Genomic DNA, 19,287 nt, shown 5'->3' on the forward strand with positions numbered 1-19,287 from the left:
AACATGCAAACTCCACACAGAAAGGCCACCACCCTCAAGGTTCAAACCTCACACCAACCAAGACTCAAACCAGCGACTTTCTTGCTGTGAGGCTGTGGTGCTAACCACCAAACCATCCTGCAGCCCTCACTTGTTTTTTGTCTTTTTTGGGGGGGGGTATTTTTGGTCCAACATTTCTTTTAATTAAAAAAATAAATAAATAAATAAAAAAAACTGAACCCCTTTAATCAAAGTCAGCATCCCATGTTTTAAGGACAGTTGTCATAGTGTGAGGCTTAAAATTATTTAAAATTAAAGTTCCAATAAATAAAGCACCATAAAGGCCAACAAAAGCAAAATTTATTACTAACAGGACTTTGTAGAAATAATATTGTAGAAAAATAATATTGGCATTGAAACAAACCAACAAAAACTTATTTACATATTTACACTTTTTCCCTCCAGGTATTTATTATTATTATTATTATTATTGTTATTATTATTGCCAGACATCTGGTGGAGTTTTAAGGGTTAAACTTAAAGTGACGACCAGAATGTAAAGACACCCACACAGACCAAACCACATGAAACACGCTGTAAGAGCCATGGATGCGCCTTGCAGCCCATGAGACAGACGGAGAGGACAAATACCGTCTGTGTCTTCCTCCTCCCCCCTCTCCTGTTGATGGAGGACAATAACTGGCGGACTGCCTTGCCCTGCTGTTCGGCGCTCGCCGTGTCAGCATGTCTGTGTACGTCCAAATTCACACAGCATGCCACAGCTGATCACTGGCAACGCCACCCACGGCCCGTCCTGAAGCCGGCTGTCACTGACGAGGGTCCGCAAGGTCAGACAGTCTGACCACAGCGTCTGGGTAACCAAAGCAGCCTCAGAGCTGAGTCATCCCGATTTTCTGTCACTTCCTTTTATCCCATCTTCCTGATCTGTCCATCCACTGACCTCATCAGCTGCTGTGGTTTTATTCCCAAAGCTAAAGCTTTATTGCTGGTTGGTTAGCCAGCACAGAGGCCAGTCCAGGACACGCAGCGATTAACATGAAGGATCTTCGACAGAAACACTCAGACGGATGTCGACTTTGGAACCAAACTATGACCAGAAAGAAGAGTGGGAACAATTTACCACTAAACTCTGACGCTACTTTAATTTTAAGATACCCTCGTCCCTCCAGCTGAATGACACCCCAGCAGATCCAAAATGGCAGCCAGTGTCTACAAGTCCCCGATAGTGCCCGATCAGAAGCAGCTGAGTCTCATGTTACACAAGTCGTTCCACTCCAAGAAAACAAAAATAACACGTGACATAAGCCACATTTTTTACTCTGTTATTTCATTCGGTATGAAGCATTACACTTTCTTTAACAACAGACTGAATGTGAGAAGGAAAACATCGCTGCTGCACAGAAACGATGAAGACAAATTCCACCTTCCTCAGTGGCTTTTATTAAAGTGTGTTTGTTTCATCTTTCAGCTCTCTTCCTGTCAGCATCCATTTATTCTTACCTGTCTTGCCGTCGTCATCCAGTAAAGGGATAAAGTCCGTCTTTCCAACCGTCTCCTTCACCTGGTCGTCGAAGGTCTCCGCCTCCAGCTGAGCCACGAAGTCCCTTTCCACCAGGCTCTCCGGGCCCTGCTGGGGAATGCTGTCCGTTAGGGCGTCGCTCAGACTCAAGTCCAGCTCTGCCATCTCTGACACAAACACAGACACATCGCAGAAAGTCACAAAATAATTCGACTCAATACACAGAGACATGCTGAAGATGACTTCCTGAAGCTCTAACAGACAATCAGACTGAGGAAGGAAGGAGATTTAAGAGTGTGGCATGGTTATTGGTGCCAGACAAGTTATTAAATGTGCTTTACAAAGGCAAACAGATGAAAATACATTCAATATCTAGGAACAAAAAAATGACAGAAAAAGCAAAAAATGCTAAATAGAATTTTGTATTTTGTATGTATTTTTAGAAACAGCAATAACAAAGCACACAAAAAGAATTAAATTATTACAATGAACTTTAAATGAAGCTTTATCCCTGTTTAACATGTTTCGCTCTAAACACTCAAAAAGTTCAGATCTCAGATAACTTGATGTTAAAAAAAAAAAAAAAAAAAAAAAAAAAAATTTGATCCATTTTAAGCTGTAATACCACTCAGAAATGATTACACCGACAGCAGAGCCAGCTTGTTCAGCTGCGTGAAGAGCTCAGCATATCTTACCATGCCACCATGGAAAGTGGATAAATAACAGACTCTTAGTTTTTTAATCAAAAGACAAAGTATAAAGCTGCTCTGGAGGAAAGGGAACCTTAAATTACTTCTGCTGTACCTCAATGTAGTGGCAGCACTGCGGCATCTAAGTATGAACTGCTTGATATTCTAACAAGGACGTGAAGCTGAGATATGACGGCTTCACATAAGATGCAGCCTGCAGCCAAAACACTGACGTTTCCTCTAGAACAGGTTCCTGCTTGGTTCTTGTAGCAAAGACTAAACAGCCCAAGATGTTATGATGATGATGATGATGTTATGTTATTGGTGTTTCCCTCCACATGATTTCTGTATTACACACACAGGTTGAGTTGAGATTTACACCCTGTTCAGTCAGCCTGCATCTATGGATGGATGAGGGTTGGTGTCGACCCCCACCCTTCACCAGACCCACTCCCTATGGTTGTGAATCTGAGGGAAACACAGTCAATACTCCAACTATATTCATATTGTATTAAATTATATATTATATTAACATATTAAATTATATTATATTATCATTATATATTATATTATATTATATTATATTATATTATATTAAATTAAATTATATTATATTAAATTAAATTATATTATATTAAATTAAATTATATTATATTAACATATTATATTATATTTATATTTCTGCATGAACAGTGGACAGAAGCTGGAAGTTAAAAGATTAAATTGCATTTAGATTTTTTTTTCTCAAAACCGTTCAAGTCTTTTACTGACCATGTCCATCCCTTTATGACCACAGTGGAGCATCTTCTGATGCTACTTCCAGCAGGATAATGCACCATGTCACAAAGCTCAGATCATCTCCACCTGCTTTCTAGAACATGAAGATGAGTTCACTGGACTCCAACGGCCTCCACAGCCACCAGATCTCAGTCCAGTAGAGCAGCTTTGGGATGTGGTGGAACGGGAGATTCTCATCATGGATGCAGCCGACAAACCTGCAGCAACTGTGTGATGCTGTCATGTTAATATGGAGAAAACCTCTGAGGAAGGTTTCCACCACCTTGTTGAACCTATGACACCAAGAATTAAGGCAGTTCTGGAGGGAAAATGGGGCCAAACCTGTACTACAAGGTGAACCTGATAAAGGATGTATTTCAAATTTTAAAAGCAGATGTGAGGAAAATTTAAATAACACAATGAAACTGTTTCACTTGAAATGAAAACAGAAACTAGAGAAGTGGATATTAATAAGACAGAAACAGGAAGTGAGATCATGTTTTCAATCTTAGTTTAAAATTACAGAAGTGAAATCTCAACAGTCAACTAAATTATGTTCATGAGTTTAGGAAGAAACAAATCTGCCAGAAGGTTTGCAAGTTTGTCACAAAACCAAAAGAATCTGAATCCAAGTCCAGCATCATTCGGTCTTGAAGTCCACCAAGTTTTTAAAAGCAGGTGTGAGGAAAACTGGAGCTGTAATGCTGCTCTTCACCAGCAGGAGGCAGAGTTGCCCCTGGATACACAACAGAATCAGCCATGTGAAGGCAGACTGAGCATAAACATGGGCTCACTGGCTCATCTGGGAGCTCATCTGACTAACGACCAGCAGAAGAACTCGCATAAGTTATGTTGTGTCATCTTCCAGCTCTAATGCCAGCAGCAGCACACACACAATGCATCCACCCACCTCACCTCCATCTTCACAGCTCTGCCTCTGCGACACTTATCAAAAGGTAAGTTTTCAGGGTCCAGCTGTTCTTTCAGGATTTTTAAATGAACCCTTAAAGCTGCAGCATGTTAAAAATCCACTCATTTGCTCTGAAATCTAGCAAAACAGGAGACAAAGATCCCAAAAGAGAAGCAGTGGAAGCACAATCTCAGCCCTCTGCTCCCATCTGCTGGATTTTCTTTCCACTTACTGCAGAGGAAACACGCTCCTGTAAGTGTTTACTGGGGCTGTTTATTCCCAACAGTCAACAACAAACCACGTTTCTGCACGATGACGTCAAACAGCACAAAGCCTGCTGTCTGTCGGCTTTATTTAGTTTCAGTACTTTTTGAAGGTTTATTTCAAATATACTGAGATATTTACATGAACAGAAGAAAACACTTTATAACTCAACACTTAAAAACTTTACAACCCCATCCTGTCTGAACAAAGTAGGAAGAAGCATGAGCTCCTCTAACCCCACCCCTTCCCATTTCTCAGTAGATTTATTCGATGGTGATCAAATTATTTACTTCCCAATTTAGAGGGTTTTGTCATGTTCCTTTAAATCCTCTAAATACCACAAAATTGACATATTTACAAACAAGAATGTGAGAAAACTCAGATTCAGATTCCTTATTAGTCCCACCGCTGGGAAATTCACAGCATATGCATGTTAGGTTAACTGGTGACTCCAAACTGTCCCGGGGAGTGTGTGTGAGTGGTTGTTTGTCTCTGTGTTGGCCCTGTGATGGACTAGCGACCTGTCCAGGTGTACCTGCCTCTCACCTGTTAATTGCTGGGATAGACTCCAGCTTCCCTGCAACCTTTAACTGGACAAAGTGGTACAGAAAAAGAATATAATTATACCTGTACACAGTACAGAGAGAGGATGTGCCCGAGAATACATATAAGAATATATAATATTCCAAGTAGGAAAAAAGTGAAATGAATAGTGAGTTGAGGTTGATTGTATTGTGCAAGAGTCCAGTTGTTAGTTTTCGTTATTTTTTGTACAGTCTGACAGCAGAAAGCAGGAAGGACTTGTGGTTCCTCTCCTTCATGGATTGGGCAGCCGTTCACTGAAGGAACTGCCCAGAGCTGCCAAAGTGTCCTCTAGAGGGTGTTGTTTAACAGGGATGACAGCTTAGCCATCATCCTCTCATTCCCCGCCACCTCCACTGAGTCCTGGGGGCATCGCAGGACAGAGCTGGCCCTCCTCACTAGACTGTCCATTCTCCTCTTGTCCCTGTCCGTGGTGCTGCTGGCCCTGCAGACCGTTCCATAACAGATGGCTGATGCCACCAGAGTCGTAAAAGGTTCAGCACTCCAAAAAATAACCACCCAGTGATTGTCAGGGCGCTTCATCCTGAGTTTGTAGGAGGGCTCTGCTATATTCTGAACTTTGATTTCAGCTCCACAAAACAAACAAAAAAAACAGTGAAACAGAAAAATTAATCAGTATTTTTTTTTAAATTGCATTGATATTTTGTCAATGTTCATAATGAGACGTACGCTGCTGCTGCTGATGAAGGCAAATCCAAGCAAACACCGGTGCCGTGTCGAGCCCAGTTTCCCCACCAAAATCTGCCCCCCCTCCAACTCCACTGAGGTCAGATATTTGCTCACCTGTGTTTAGAATTAAGGCAGCCTCACACAATTCTAAATTTCATACTGTTTACTTGTTTTAATGAATAAATCCTATAATTTTCCTACTTCTGGGTCAGTCATAGCAGAAGTGGTGCTGGAGGGGGACCAGATCTCGGCAGAAAAACTGGCCTGGACAAAGCACAGGACACAGACCCTCCACCACGGCTGCGGGCGCCTGTTGCCTTTATTTACTGAGTATTCAGACTCTTCTAGCAACTCTTTTTCTAAACAAGCCACTAGAGACAGATCTGGCAACTTTTTTGTGTTATTGAAGACTTACTGCACAAACTTGAAAAAATGGACAAAACAGCTGAGTGTTGACAATTTATGGCATTTATAACGAGAAAATCACCAACCAATGGTAGAAACACGCATCATGACAACACCAGCTGATTTAGGTAATAATGGTTTATAAACCATTTATTAATGCAGTGTTTCTCAAACTTTTTCCACGGTGCCCACTTTTGGAGAAATAAACATTCCCAGCCCCCCCAATATACAACTACTATATAGGGATGGGGCCGATCCGATCCAGTATCGATATCGGGTTCCGATACAAACTTAATTCATGGATTGGAAATTTCGGATCCAACCTGGCAAAATTTCCATGCATTAATTATGTCTACAACTCCGTCGAGGCCTCGTGTGTGCGTTCCAGTGAGACACGCCCCCATCCAGGAACTCTGTTCTGCAGTTTGCAGCAGGTTAGCATTGAGCAGCACTCAGGTTAGCAAACTTTTCCATTCAACATGTCCGCAGAGTGGAAATATTTTGCAGTCGAAACCCCCCAAAGAAACATGCAATGTTTGCAAAGCCGTCGCGACGTACAACACCACTAATTTAATCAAACATTTGAAAAAGCACCAGCTGAAAGAGCACGAGGGGTGCTGACTGAACACTTGGAGCCAAGGTATAGTTTACCATCCAGGAGATATTCATCAGAGGCCACGCTACCTGAACTATAACGCTGAGTGTCGACCAGGTTAGCCGATAAGTTGAAAGGAGTTCCAGTCCTGAGCTTTACAACAGATATTTGGACTTTGTGCTTATGCTGCCGACCACAACTTACCGGTAACAATGTCAGCCACAGAGTGGGCTTTATTGGAAAAACAGTGACAACGCTGGAACCTTTCAAGGTGTTTACCAGGAAAATCTGCTCAGTGACCTCCCCTGCAGCCAATGTAATCGCAGCAGTCACCATTTTAAAACGCCTGCTCACAGAGGAGACCAGCACTGGCAGCGGCATCAAAACAATGAAAAGCACGCTCCTCCAAGCTGTCAGCTGGCGATTCAGTGAAAGTGAACCCCTCTACGCTGGATGCTCGATACAAGGACAGGTGCGGCATATCAGTGCCCTAATGTTGGCTAAGTTTTAAACTGAAAAAAGGTTTTAACTCGTGGGTCTGTGACTGTGGCTGTTACAACAGTTACAGACTCGAGTGTTAACTTGATCCAGTTCACCTTCAGTTCCAAACCTCCTGTGCTTGAATTGTGCTGTTAGATGCACACTGTTATTGACAGTGTTTACAGTATATTTATTAAACTTTTATTTAAAATATTTGACATTTGATAACCTTCAACACAAGCAAGAATTTACTGATCACAGTTTTTATTTTTTCTTTAATTTCAAATATTGGATATTTGAAAACCTTTAAGTGTCCCTGATTTGTTCTGATCAGACGAAGCAGCTCTTTGTATTTTATTTGGAGATGTATTGTAGAGGTTTATCATTCTGACACACAAACTGTTCTGCATAGCGGTGATCTGTGCCGTTTATATGACAGGTTTTTTTCTTGTATATTGCACTAGATGTAGTTTCTAGTAACCTTGTCTGAAAATGAATAAATATCACCTTGCAGTTGCATATTTGTTTTCAGGATGGGATTTTTCCTGTTTTCTGACCTTATACTTCAAGTTGCCTTTTAAGACATGCATTGGTACATATATTTGCTTGTAAACAGGCGTTTATTAAAGCTTCATATATAAATAAAAAAAAAAAACAACAATAATAGAGCTCTGGTATCGGAATAGCATCGGTATCGACAGATATCCAAATTCAAGTATCAGAATCAGATCGGAAGTAAAAAAATGTGGATCGGTGTGTCCCTACTACTATACAAAGTTATAGTAAAATAAAACTTACTGTAACTATCTTAATGTACTCTTAACATCACAGATGTGAGGGAGATGTAATAAAAAACATTTACTGTTTAACCAAGAGCAAGATATCTGCCCTCTGTCGTCCCAGTTTCCTGTTTCTCTTTCTTTTCTCCCTTCCATGTGTTCAGTAATCCCTGATCTACGTGCTACAGTTCTTCTTTTTCTTATTTTTTGGTGGTTGTCAAAAACGAATCGGTGCATTACTGCCACCAAGTGGTCTGGAGTATGAACTAGAATGTTTCCAAGAGTCAAACTTGTCAAAAGTTTCTCTGCTACATTTTCCCAGTCCCACGCGCCCCCGTCATGACTGGAAATATAACGTACACACCGTTGCATACAAGAAGCCACGCTGGCCACAACCTCACCCCCCGTTTCCACATTAAACCCATCATCTGCTTGCTTAGTGTGCAGTTTACCGTTAGCTGAGGCATCGGCGTCGTCCGACTGTTCCTGCTGTTTCCAGCACATAACAGGACCAGAGGCTTTTATCAACCTGCTTCGCACATTGGTCACCATTTAGTTCTGGTGGATTTTTGGCCCCAGTCAGATGCCGTAGATGAAGCAGAGCTCCAGTTTTCCAGCTCAGATATTCAGTGTGGCTGTTCAGGAGTGATGAATTTAACAAAGGAAGGAAATCCACGTTCTGTAGAGGGTGTGTGCATGGATCAGCCGTGTGCATGTGTGTGTGTGAGCTGAAGAGAAACGGTCATGTTTCTGCAGCATGTGCATCAGCTCAACTAAGCAGAAAGCTTAATGGCATCCCAACATTTTTTATGGAGAAAATATTACATTTTTTTCTTAATCTGTTCCTTCATAAAATCATTTGGACAATGAACAAAAACAATACGGACATTAGTTTTGTACCTTGTATCTTCAAATTTTAAGTATAGATTAATACAGCAAGTCTGAGTAAATTATACAACATAATTGTATGACTTGCAGAATTAATTTCTACTTGTAATTTGACAGTTACAGATATTGAGATACAATTTAAACTGGAGATACAAGTTACAGAGCATATTTCACCATCCTGCATCCATATCCAGACCTTAATGTTACAGATTCTGTGCAGGTCTGAGCTGATAGAGACGATGAAAAGAAAACATCTTTAGCCAGACTGTGATTCAGCAGGAAAATAATCATTACTTCTTTTACGATTACATCTTGGTTAAAGATTAAATAACAATGTGGTGTGTAATGGTTCGGATAAGGTGTTCACTCAGAGTAAATCATTGATCCTTTGATCTAAAATCTGTCTCCACAGCTTGGCTTTGATAAAGACGACACAGGGCGGGAACACGTGTAAATGCCTTCAACTGTTCTGCTGAGTGAGGCACCACAGCTGTAACTACTCTATATGAGCAGCTTCGTTTATGTTAAATAGTTCCCAGAGTTCTGACAGATGAGATTCTGGTGTCATTCGACTACCAGCTCCATCACTGTAGGAGTTTCAGCAGAGTGGGTAGAACAGTTCACTGTCCAAGGATGATATAGCTGTAAAACAACTCCAGGGCTGTTTAATATCCCTTTATTACCTCTATGTGGCCTATGATTACATGAGATCACATGGACAAAGTGCCGAGGGAAACGCTGACTTCACCCGAGTCTGGAGAGGAATGAAGTCACACTGGACAGCAGACATCAACCACATTAACACTGTGTGCATCAAGTACATCATGCAGATAGCTTGGACACATCTGGAGCTGAACCAGAAAGTCATCACGATGGAAACAAATCCCAAAGATAATTAAAGAAAATGACTTTGAACTAGGGCTGGGCGATATGGCCTAAAAATAAAATCTCAGATTTCTTATCACTGAATCCGATTTTAATCAATTTTTTTTTCTTTTCTTTTACGAAACATAAATAATCTTATTAAAAACATTTATTTGTTTATATAGATGAATGCCAGCAAAAATAAAGCATATAATGTCATAACTTTTCCACCTTAAAAACGACTTCATATCTAACATAGAAATATGCGACACATTGCATCCGTGATCTCTTTCCATCTGGATTCTTATCATAAAGGATCCACCGCAGAAATAATTCCCCCGATGAAGGTTGTCTCTTAACGAGAGTCTGTGGGTTAAGTTGACTTCTGCATCTCATAGAGAGCAGCATTTCTCACTGCAGGTTAGGGCTGGGCGATTAATCAATAAAATCGATAAATCGAATTTTCCATTTCTGGAGATGAATTTTTTTGAAAATCGGGATTTTTTTCAATAGTTAGTTAGCAGCAGACTTAGCCCTCCCTCCACACCAGAACGGTGTTTGACTGACAGATTATAAGTAAAGTGGTCCTTCACTCACGCCTGGGATTTAGCTGTGTGTATAACTGCAGTGAGAAATGCTGCTCTCTATGAGATGCAGAAATCAACTTAACCCACAAACCCTAGTTAAGAAACAACCTTCATCAGGGGAATTATTTCTGCAGTGGATCCTGAATGATAAGAATCCAGATGGAAAGAGATCACGGATGCATTGTGTCGCGTATTTCTGTGTTAGATATAAGGTCGTTTATATGGTGGAAGAGCTATGACATTATATGCTTTATTTTTGCTAGCATTCATCTATATAAACAAATGAATGTTTTTAATAAGTTTATTTATGTTTTGTAAAAGAAAAGGGAAAAAAATCGATTAAAATCGGAAGTCGGATTTGGTAATAAAAAAATCGGAGATTTTATTTTTAGGCCATATCGCCCAGCCCTACTGCAGGTATACACACAGCTAAATCCCAGGTAAGGGTCACTTCACTAAAAATCTGTCAGACAAACATCGTTCTGGTGTGGAGGGAGGGCGAAGTCTGCTGCTTACTAACTATGGAAAAAAAATCCAGATTTTCATAAAAATAAATCTCCAGAAATGGAAAATTCGTTTTATCGATTTTATTGATTAATCGCCCAGCCCTATCAGATGTTGAAAAATTTTACAACTAATTAAGTTACCTGGCAACAGGCCAGTAACATGACAGAGTATAAAAGGAGCATTTCAGAGAGGCAGAGTCTCTCAGATGGAAAGATGGACAGAAATCACCAATCTGAGACAAACTCAGTTTCAGGAAAAATGTTCCAGTTTAAAGACAAAATGAAACATGCAATTTTTGATGCGGAAATTACTTCAATATACACGCAAAAACATCCAGCCTAAAATTTGCTTTAAAAATTAGTTATGACCAATTTAATTTCCTATCGTTGCCTAGCCAGCGAGTCAGCCATTTTGTTGTGACATCACTCTCTATGTAACGGGGTTGGTTAGTTGTTTGGCTGCGAGTTGAATCCGTAGGTATTACCAACTACACTACACCCGACAAGCTGGTAAACATTTAAGATTATGTCTCAATATTTTGAAATATCCTCTAAAACAATGTGTAAATGATGATCTTAACATAATCATGATTAAAAAGACACGAGGATGTGAAAATACAAACGATCAACAATAACAACGTATGTTCAATGAAAAGAACATTCTACAGGTTGCCACAGCAACGTAGATGCATAGGACATACAATTTAAACTTTACTTTATAATATTAAACTCATATGTAAATATATATATAAAACTATTTTCTATAAGAAATTCTATAATAGAGTTAAAGCTTTGATATGCTTTATAATTACATTCATATACAGTACTAATATATATTTATTAGTGCTGGGCAACGATAAAAATTTTTAATCGCGATTAATCGCATGACATGCGATTAATCGCATCGTTGCGCGCAAAATGTCTCTTTCCTTTAAAAAAAGGCCTACAGCTATAAAAAGAAAATGCAGTAAGTTTTGGTTTACAAACTACATCAGGGGTCTCTAACCTGTGTCTCTCTGGACCTTCCACAATGCCTCTAAATACGTGGCTAAAATATTTTTTTTAAATCTATCTTTCTTATCATTAGGTTGGAAACCATGGACTTTTTTTTTTTTCTTTCTTTTTCATTTTCCACAAATATCTACATTCCTTAGCAGAAAGTCTGTCTATCCTCTTTTTTTCATAAAGGTTTTATGTTTTTCTTTATTTTAAAACCTAAAAACAGAAATAAAAATGTTCTTCAAAAATAACAAACATCCTATGGTGGCTCTTTATTAAAATATATATTAAGCTGACTTTTGAAAAGTCTCGTAACATTTGCGTCTCTAAAGTAGTTTTATTTAGCTGGCTGAGGGAAAAATGGCTCTTTGGATTGGAAAGGCTGCAGACCCCTGCACTAAACACATAAACAGGTTTAGCAGCAGTTTTGAGATAAATTATTTCTTCATATATATTTATAAAATCAAATATTTATGAGAAAGAAGGATGAAATGTTCAGGATTTACTAACTAAAAGGTAAAAAGTCAGCAGGATGAATTTAAAGCTGTGAAGCTGCTTCCTTCTAAACACAGAAGGAACAATATGTGATGAATATCAGCATCAGGTGAACAGACAGAAAGCAGGATGAGAATCTCACAGCTTCTAGATGGTGAGGAGAGAGAAATATTCACAATATGCACAATAACTTCCATCTATGCAGCTTCAGTGTTTCATTATCCAGATTTCTGGCCTATAATTTCTCTAAACTTTCATTTTCAGTCTCCGCTACCGGGAGTTAAGGGTTAACATCTCGTTCTGGGTGTAGCGTCAGGTCTGTAAATGTAACTATAAACATGTGTGGTATCCACATAAAGTCCAGAATCTCAGCTACCAGCTCAGTAAAACCATTTCTATCACCAACAAACACAGTTAAGACAACAAATTATTTAAAGAGCAGCTACACAAAGTCTGAAAAATATGTAAACACAAATGACGTCTCCCCGTGTCCACCCCACGGCATGAACACGAACAAACGGCTCCTCTACTGAAAGCTCACATCTCACAGATTCCACAGCTGGAAGTTTCATCTCGCTATGACCAAGATTCACCGAACCAGAGGCAGAAGAAGACCTGATTTATGGTGCACGCTTGTAAAAGTCAGAAAACATGTCTTACCTTTGCTGTCTTGCATAAATTAAAACCGCATTTATTAAAAATAATAGTAATAAAAAAAGTTTCCCGTCCAAAAATTACGATGTTCTGTCTATCTGTATGTACAAAGAGAAACGTCGGTTCTTTTTTTCTTCTTCCTGTTCCAGACAGAAAACATCTCTTTATTTTAATAAACCCGCTCTCTCCCGATCACGTCAGACACACCGCTGCAGCAGGGAAGAGAGACATGGACGCCATGTTTCTGTCATCAAAGCCAGCGGCCAGCAAAAATAAATAAAAAAAAAAATTTAATGCGCGATTAAAAAAATTTAACAACGTTAATTAAGCGTTGCGTTAATTAAGCGTTGCGTTAACGCGCGATTAACACGTTAACGTGCCCAGCACTAATATTTATATTTAAATTAACTGTTAAAAATCTCTAAATTTAAAATGAAAAAAATCATTTTTATATTTATTATGTTTTTATTAAGAAAGAAAAATTTTATTCAATTTTTACATTTTTATTTTTAAATTAAAATTTATATACATAATAATAGTATACTAGATTATTTCCTTCTTTCTTTTGTTGTCTGCAGCTTCGCTTCTGCTTGTGTTTCTTCTGACAAACAGCTGACATGGAACTTTCAGGCCTCGCTTTGTTTCACACACACACTCACACACACACACACACACACACACACACAGAGGAAATGCTTGTTTACTACTGATGGACTCAAATTACACGGTGGAGCTGTTTTGAACATGTGGGTGGAGCTGTGCTGGTTAAATGCTCTAGGTTTTTGTGGTAAACCAGGTTCTCTCAGATACATCCTGACCTGGACGCTGGCAGTTTTAAATAAGACCGGTCATTGATACTGAGTCACCACCACATCGCCCGTTTGGTCTGCTTGCCGCCATCAGAGAGGAAAGTGTAACATGCCGTAACCTGCCTCTCTCCTGGACAACCAATAATACTGAGAAAAGCTGATGCCCACTCTCATCCAGTGGCTCTTGGACAAAATTAAACAAGGACAGACATTTTTAACCCCTTTGAAACCTTGTGGATATTTTTCAGGCCTCTGCTCAAATACTGTATACCCACAATAAAATACAATTAATCACAAGGTCTATATGAATACTTTTCATAGTGAAGATTGAGATTAGTAAGATGTGTTTCTAGAGAAGGATAAACAAAGATGGCACATAACCTTAAAAAAAAAAAAAAAAGTTGCCTAAAACAACCACTTTCACTTTCTGCTATACCTCTGACCTTCTTTTAGATCATAGTACAATACGTGGCCATTATCTCTGCAAAGGACAACTCTGATAACATGAATTAGAACTAAATTAGAACTAAATCGATTATTTAAATAATCTATTAATCTGCCACTGTTATCAATTAATCAGTGAATCGGTTAAACGATCAGCTTGTTTCCCTCTGAGGATATAAAATAAATACAAAAAAACAAATTAAAGCCACAAGAAGCGATGAATGTCGTTGCCTCTTTGGCCGATGCAGCAGCTGCGTCCCTGGTGACCTCCTTGCCATGGCGCTCCGACCCTCACCTGCAGCCACACGTGCTTCTGCCGGGCAGCTTTACCGGTTTATAGCTTCTGCCACAACCAATGCAGCACTTGTGTGAGGGCCAACACACGTTGCCTCACTAAACCAGGTGACATGTGGAGGCTGTTTTCACTTATGCACTTGTTAATCTTACTTTTATATAAAACTGACATCAAGACGACTCCACATAGACACTAGGTGGCACTCTAACGTAGACAACTGTGGTGTGAAGGCTGAAAATGATCAGTTGCTTAGAACAATGCAGCAGACTTACAGTCATTTCCTGTTTCATTGCAGATGAGTGGCTTGTAAAGGAAGCTGGTGGGAGTCACCATATAGTGGAAATGTTTGCATAATTTCAGTCTTGGTTGAACCATGGATGAATGGATGTATTGATTTTGTTTGTACAAGTAAATTAGTGTGAAAAACAAGCAACAAGGGGTTCATGTGCTTTTGATTATAACTTGACAAAGAGAGTCAAAGTATCTGACGCCTGTTCATTTTTAGCCAATACGTCCAAGAGGCTTTTGTGTTGGTTCCAACATCTTCCAACAGCATATCAAATTTCACCAACATTGGCTGGTTGATTGAAATGTTCTCGGTGGCGCTCTAGAGACATTTTGTAACCCAGAAAGAAGACATTCAGCTGTTTTCAGAAACATCACACTGGATTTAGCAGCAGAACTTTGTCTCATTGTTAAAATATTCATTTATTGATGAGATGGAGAATAGGACTGACTTTGTTATGGAAAACTGACCTTGACATTCCCACCATTCACTGGAAGGTGAACTGTCCCTTTATGTGGGTAACTTCGGAGAAAGAAAGTAATCCTTGTGTACAGCTGCAGAAATGACTTGCAGTTATTTGACCTTTGACAGACACCGTCCCTTTAACCTGACTGGAGCATGTTTCAGCACCTTCAGCAGTCCCGTCCCGTTCTACCCGTTTGGTTTTCTTCCTTTAACTGGATGTCTAGTCTTGCTTTGTTTTCGTTGCTTGGCTTTACTCTAAAACAGGCCCAGATACTCTGTTTGAAAACATGGCCACCATGATGACTGCAACAAGTTTACACGACAGCAGAAAGACGGCAGGAGGCAAGACTGTGTGATCCGATTCCTGCTCACACCCTGTAAAACAGGATTCCCAGTCTAGCCACGAGGAGATCCTCCATCCCAACATGTTCACATGTTGAACAGTAAAAACCACCTCAGCAGGTGCTGCTGGGAACTGCAGGAGTTATTAGATTATGCAGCTGAATGCCAAAGCAAATACAAAGAAATCCCACATTAATCACAACTGTCTTAAATACCAATGAAATAAACTCTAAATAATCCTGACCTGGTAGTATCTCATCATAAACTATCAAATCTGTATTCCCTTTCATTGATCTGTGTGAATGTTTGCAGGCTGAGGTGTCCCTGTGTCCAGAGACACCATCAGTGACATTCCAGACGAGCCATCGCTTCATCTCACTGAAAACACACACGCAGCAGTTTCAGCATGGCCCAGCAGAGAGCACAAAGACCGGTGTCCTCCTCTCCTGACAGACATTTCAGACTCCAGGCGTTTTATTTAGATCATCCTTATACAGCTGCCAACTGCAGGGAGGTCACACCTAAGCATTTTGGCAGAATCCCAGCTCACAGCTGTCTGCAGAAACCTGCAAGAACAGGAAAAAATAACCAAAACCATGAACGGTTACTGCATCGAAGCAACGTCAGCAAAGTCCACGCTGATGTTACTGCTCCGCACGTCTGCAGCTCAGCTTCAGAGATCCCCATGAACGAGAAGACACCTTTATTTTACTCATGCGAAAGCTAGGCAGCTCATCATTGTGCTCGTTCCCAGACACACCCAAATGTTTATGTAAGAAACTGCTGGTATGTCCTCCATCAGGCTCTACCAGCAGAGACGGAGACGCAAGTCCCACCAAATTTCAAGCGAATGGTGATCTTAATCCTAATTTGTAAGTTGTGATTAATCTGACTAAAAATTTTAAAAATTTGACAGCACACACACACACACACATACATACAGTGGTCCCTCGCTATAACACGGTTCACCTTTTGCAGCCTCGCTGTTTTACAGATTTTTTTTTTGTACAATTTTGCTTTTTTTTTTTTTTTTAACAGCGCATTGTGTTCTGCATCCTGCGTTTCTATAACACTGGACTTATTTTTCTACAAAAGTTCAAACTTTGAGGGTGTTTAAACAAGTGGGAAAAGTGTGAAAATGTTAACGCCTATCTGAGAAAAGTGTATACAGTGTGTAGTGAGCAGTTTTACAGCCTTAAAACATCTATGGAAAAAATAAAGCCGACTACTTCGCGGATTTCGCGTATTGCAGGTTATTTTTATAACGTAACTCCCACGATTAACGAAGGACCACTATATATATAGCTGAAATGGTAAAATCTGTTTCAACATCTGATACGTTGTTTATATTCCTAGAAATAAAATATAGGTTGATTATGTTCATTTATTCTGCTTTTATTTACATTTTAGTTTTTTTTTTTTTTGGGAATTGGAGCTGTATGAGCTGCTGATCTGCTCCACAAACCCTCAGTGCTATTAATTAATGTTAATATGTGCTGTGTGTGTGTGTGTGTGTGTTGCTGATCTGGCATCTACATAAGCGCTGTGGGTCTGTTGAAGAATCAACTCAAAGGGCTGCTGTTTGACCCTGAGAGAGCGAGAGAGAGAGCGAGAGCAAGAGCGAGAGAGAGAGAGAGAGTGTGTGTGTGTGTGTATGTGTGTGTGTGTGTAAGTAATTGAATTTAGCAGGCCTTTTTGGCTTTTATAATTCAGCACTTGTTGATGCACATTTGCTGCACATGAGAGAGCAGACAGAAGGACACAGGTAGTGATGTCCACACCATGTCCTCCATCTACACACACAGCAGCAGAGGATGAATGGACTGCCTGTACGATGCCATGGACACACACACTGAGCATTTCTTTGCCTTATTGTTGCAATTGGAGGCTTTACACATCACATAGGAATGCAGAGCAACAACAACACACACACACACACACACACACACACACACACACACACACACAGGTCAGCCTCTAATCCAAAAACAGACACTGCTGGTGCACACGCTCATCCAGGGCTGAGGGTATTCAGTGGTGTGTATACACAGCAGCTGGAACAATACGCAGTAAATTCCACATGACAGAAAAATGACGCGGTCCTCCAACTCCTACAGTCGACTTTAAACTTCACATTGCTGAACTACTTTGTTTTTATCATCTGGTCTTAAATGGGATGAGCAAAATGGGACATTTCTATAGACCATAAATTATACATTACAGGAAAAGGGGCAGACCGGACTTTCTATTGTCTTATTTGTGTGCACTTAAGCCGAGAAACTCTTCAAAATTCTGTTGTACTTGCATAATGACAAGATCCTGAATCTTGGAGATCTTATGTATCATTAAGGAATGGAGCTGGCAGAGGAGATCTGCAGTAAACGTAATTACACTCTTCATAATTTATGTTACCCATCTATTAAATAAGCGGTGATTTGATGGATATGATTAATAAAAATTAGAAGCTGAAAATCTGGGAAAAAAAGAGGACAAAGTGAAATCACATTTCCTTGCTTCTACTTCCTCATGCGCTCACGTCTGTTTAGCAAACACCCTGGGCTCATGGGAAAATGGTGTTTCCCCAACATTTCATTAAAAGAGACTCTGCTCCAGAGCTGGATGTTTACCTACTAGCACTGCTCCATAAACCAGTAAAACCTTTACACAGACCGACCCATTTGTTTTGTTGGATGTGTGGAAGTCTTTACTGGTACTATTCATTCACTGCTGTACAAATATCAAATTAGCCAATCACAGGGCAGCAACTCCATACATTTAGTCACATGTTCAGACTCCAAGATGGCGGGAGTGTGTTTGGTTGCCATCTCTTGTTACCAGTGATGTGTGTGTGTGGTGCTTATGTTTGGTGTTTTTAAATGTGTTGACTCTTTATTGGTGTATGATCAGCAAGCTTTACAAGACCTTCGTTGTTCTTCATTTGCCAGCTTTGCCAGCAACTGTGTGTTTGAGCTGACTATCAGACAGTGTTATTTGCAGTCATTTATTAGCCCCCCCTCGAATTAGCCCTGACTTAAGTTTATCATCTTTGAGATTTGCAGGATGTCAGGGTTGTTCCAGAGGGGTGTAAGCTGACATGGAAAAAGAAATTACCACCAAGCCCTTAAAGAGGGATTGATGTTGATGCTTTCAAATCACTGATATGGTTTGATGGCTGAGCTGATGAACGGCAGGTCAGAGATAACGAGATCCTCACACACAGCTCATGTAGACCGCTAAGTTTAAGCCATTTGGACATACATTGTAGCTTGTTAGCTAAGAAATAGTGATTAAAGTTGGGTAGGTCCAATCCACCTGTCTTTAGTCTGTTGTAAAGTTTTTAGACTGACACGTGATGGCTTGTCTTTCCATAGAAGTTTGGATATATGTGAGTCCAGTGACTTAAACCAGCAGTTTGGATGAAGTTTTTCCACCGTGGTCTCGGGGTCCTCCTCTGTCTGCTCTGGATTCCCTGCAAACACCAGATTCTCTCTCAGGCTCCTGCAGATTGATCACAGTTTCCTTTATCTTCTTATTTTCTTCAGAGAGTCGGGTCAGCCCCTCGGTGAGGGATTTTACCGACTCTCTGAGGCTGGCGTTCTCCCCAGCGAGGGTTTCTACCTGCTTCTGGCTGAATTCCGGTGCTTTACATAACACCTGGAACTCCTTGTGGAGAATTTCGACCAGACTCAAACGCACATCAAAACTACTGAGTTTCTTATCTATAGAGATAAGAACGTCCATTGAGTCGTTCCGCGGTGGTGAAATAGCTCCAGGTGAGTCCTCGTTTCGCCGTCTCTTGGCCTTAGAGGAGGTGGAGGGAGGAGATGTTTTGTTTGGCTTTCCCACAACGATTCTGTCGTAGCACTGATCTATAAAATCTGTCAGGTTGGCCAAATCTTCCTGCTGTGCCTTAAAAGACACTATTTTTCCTACTTTCAGGAATATTTTGATTAGGCTGGGAAA

At 40.1% G+C, this 19,287-nt stretch overlaps 1 protein-coding gene across 6 annotated transcripts in view; it reads right to left on the reverse strand.

The window, feature by feature from the left end:
* The window catches only part of LOC121628811 (microtubule-associated protein 4), a 126,115-nt gene that overhangs the window by 95,062 nt on the left and 11,766 nt on the right, over window positions 1-19,287 (reverse strand). For all 6 annotated transcript variants that reach the window (XM_041968149.1, XM_041968154.1, XM_041968152.1 and 3 more), the window contains exon 2: window positions 1,501-1,686. In XM_041968149.1, the coding sequence (XP_041824083.1) occupies window positions 1,501-1,684 (184 nt within the window). In that variant the 5' untranslated portion in view covers window positions 1,685-1,686. The remainder of the gene's footprint in view (window positions 1-1,500; window positions 1,687-19,287) is intronic.

This window comes from Melanotaenia boesemani, chromosome 18, assembly GCF_017639745.1.
Source record: "Melanotaenia boesemani isolate fMelBoe1 chromosome 18, fMelBoe1.pri, whole genome shotgun sequence".
NCBI classification, from domain to species: Eukaryota; Metazoa; Chordata; class Actinopteri; order Atheriniformes; family Melanotaeniidae; genus Melanotaenia; species Melanotaenia boesemani.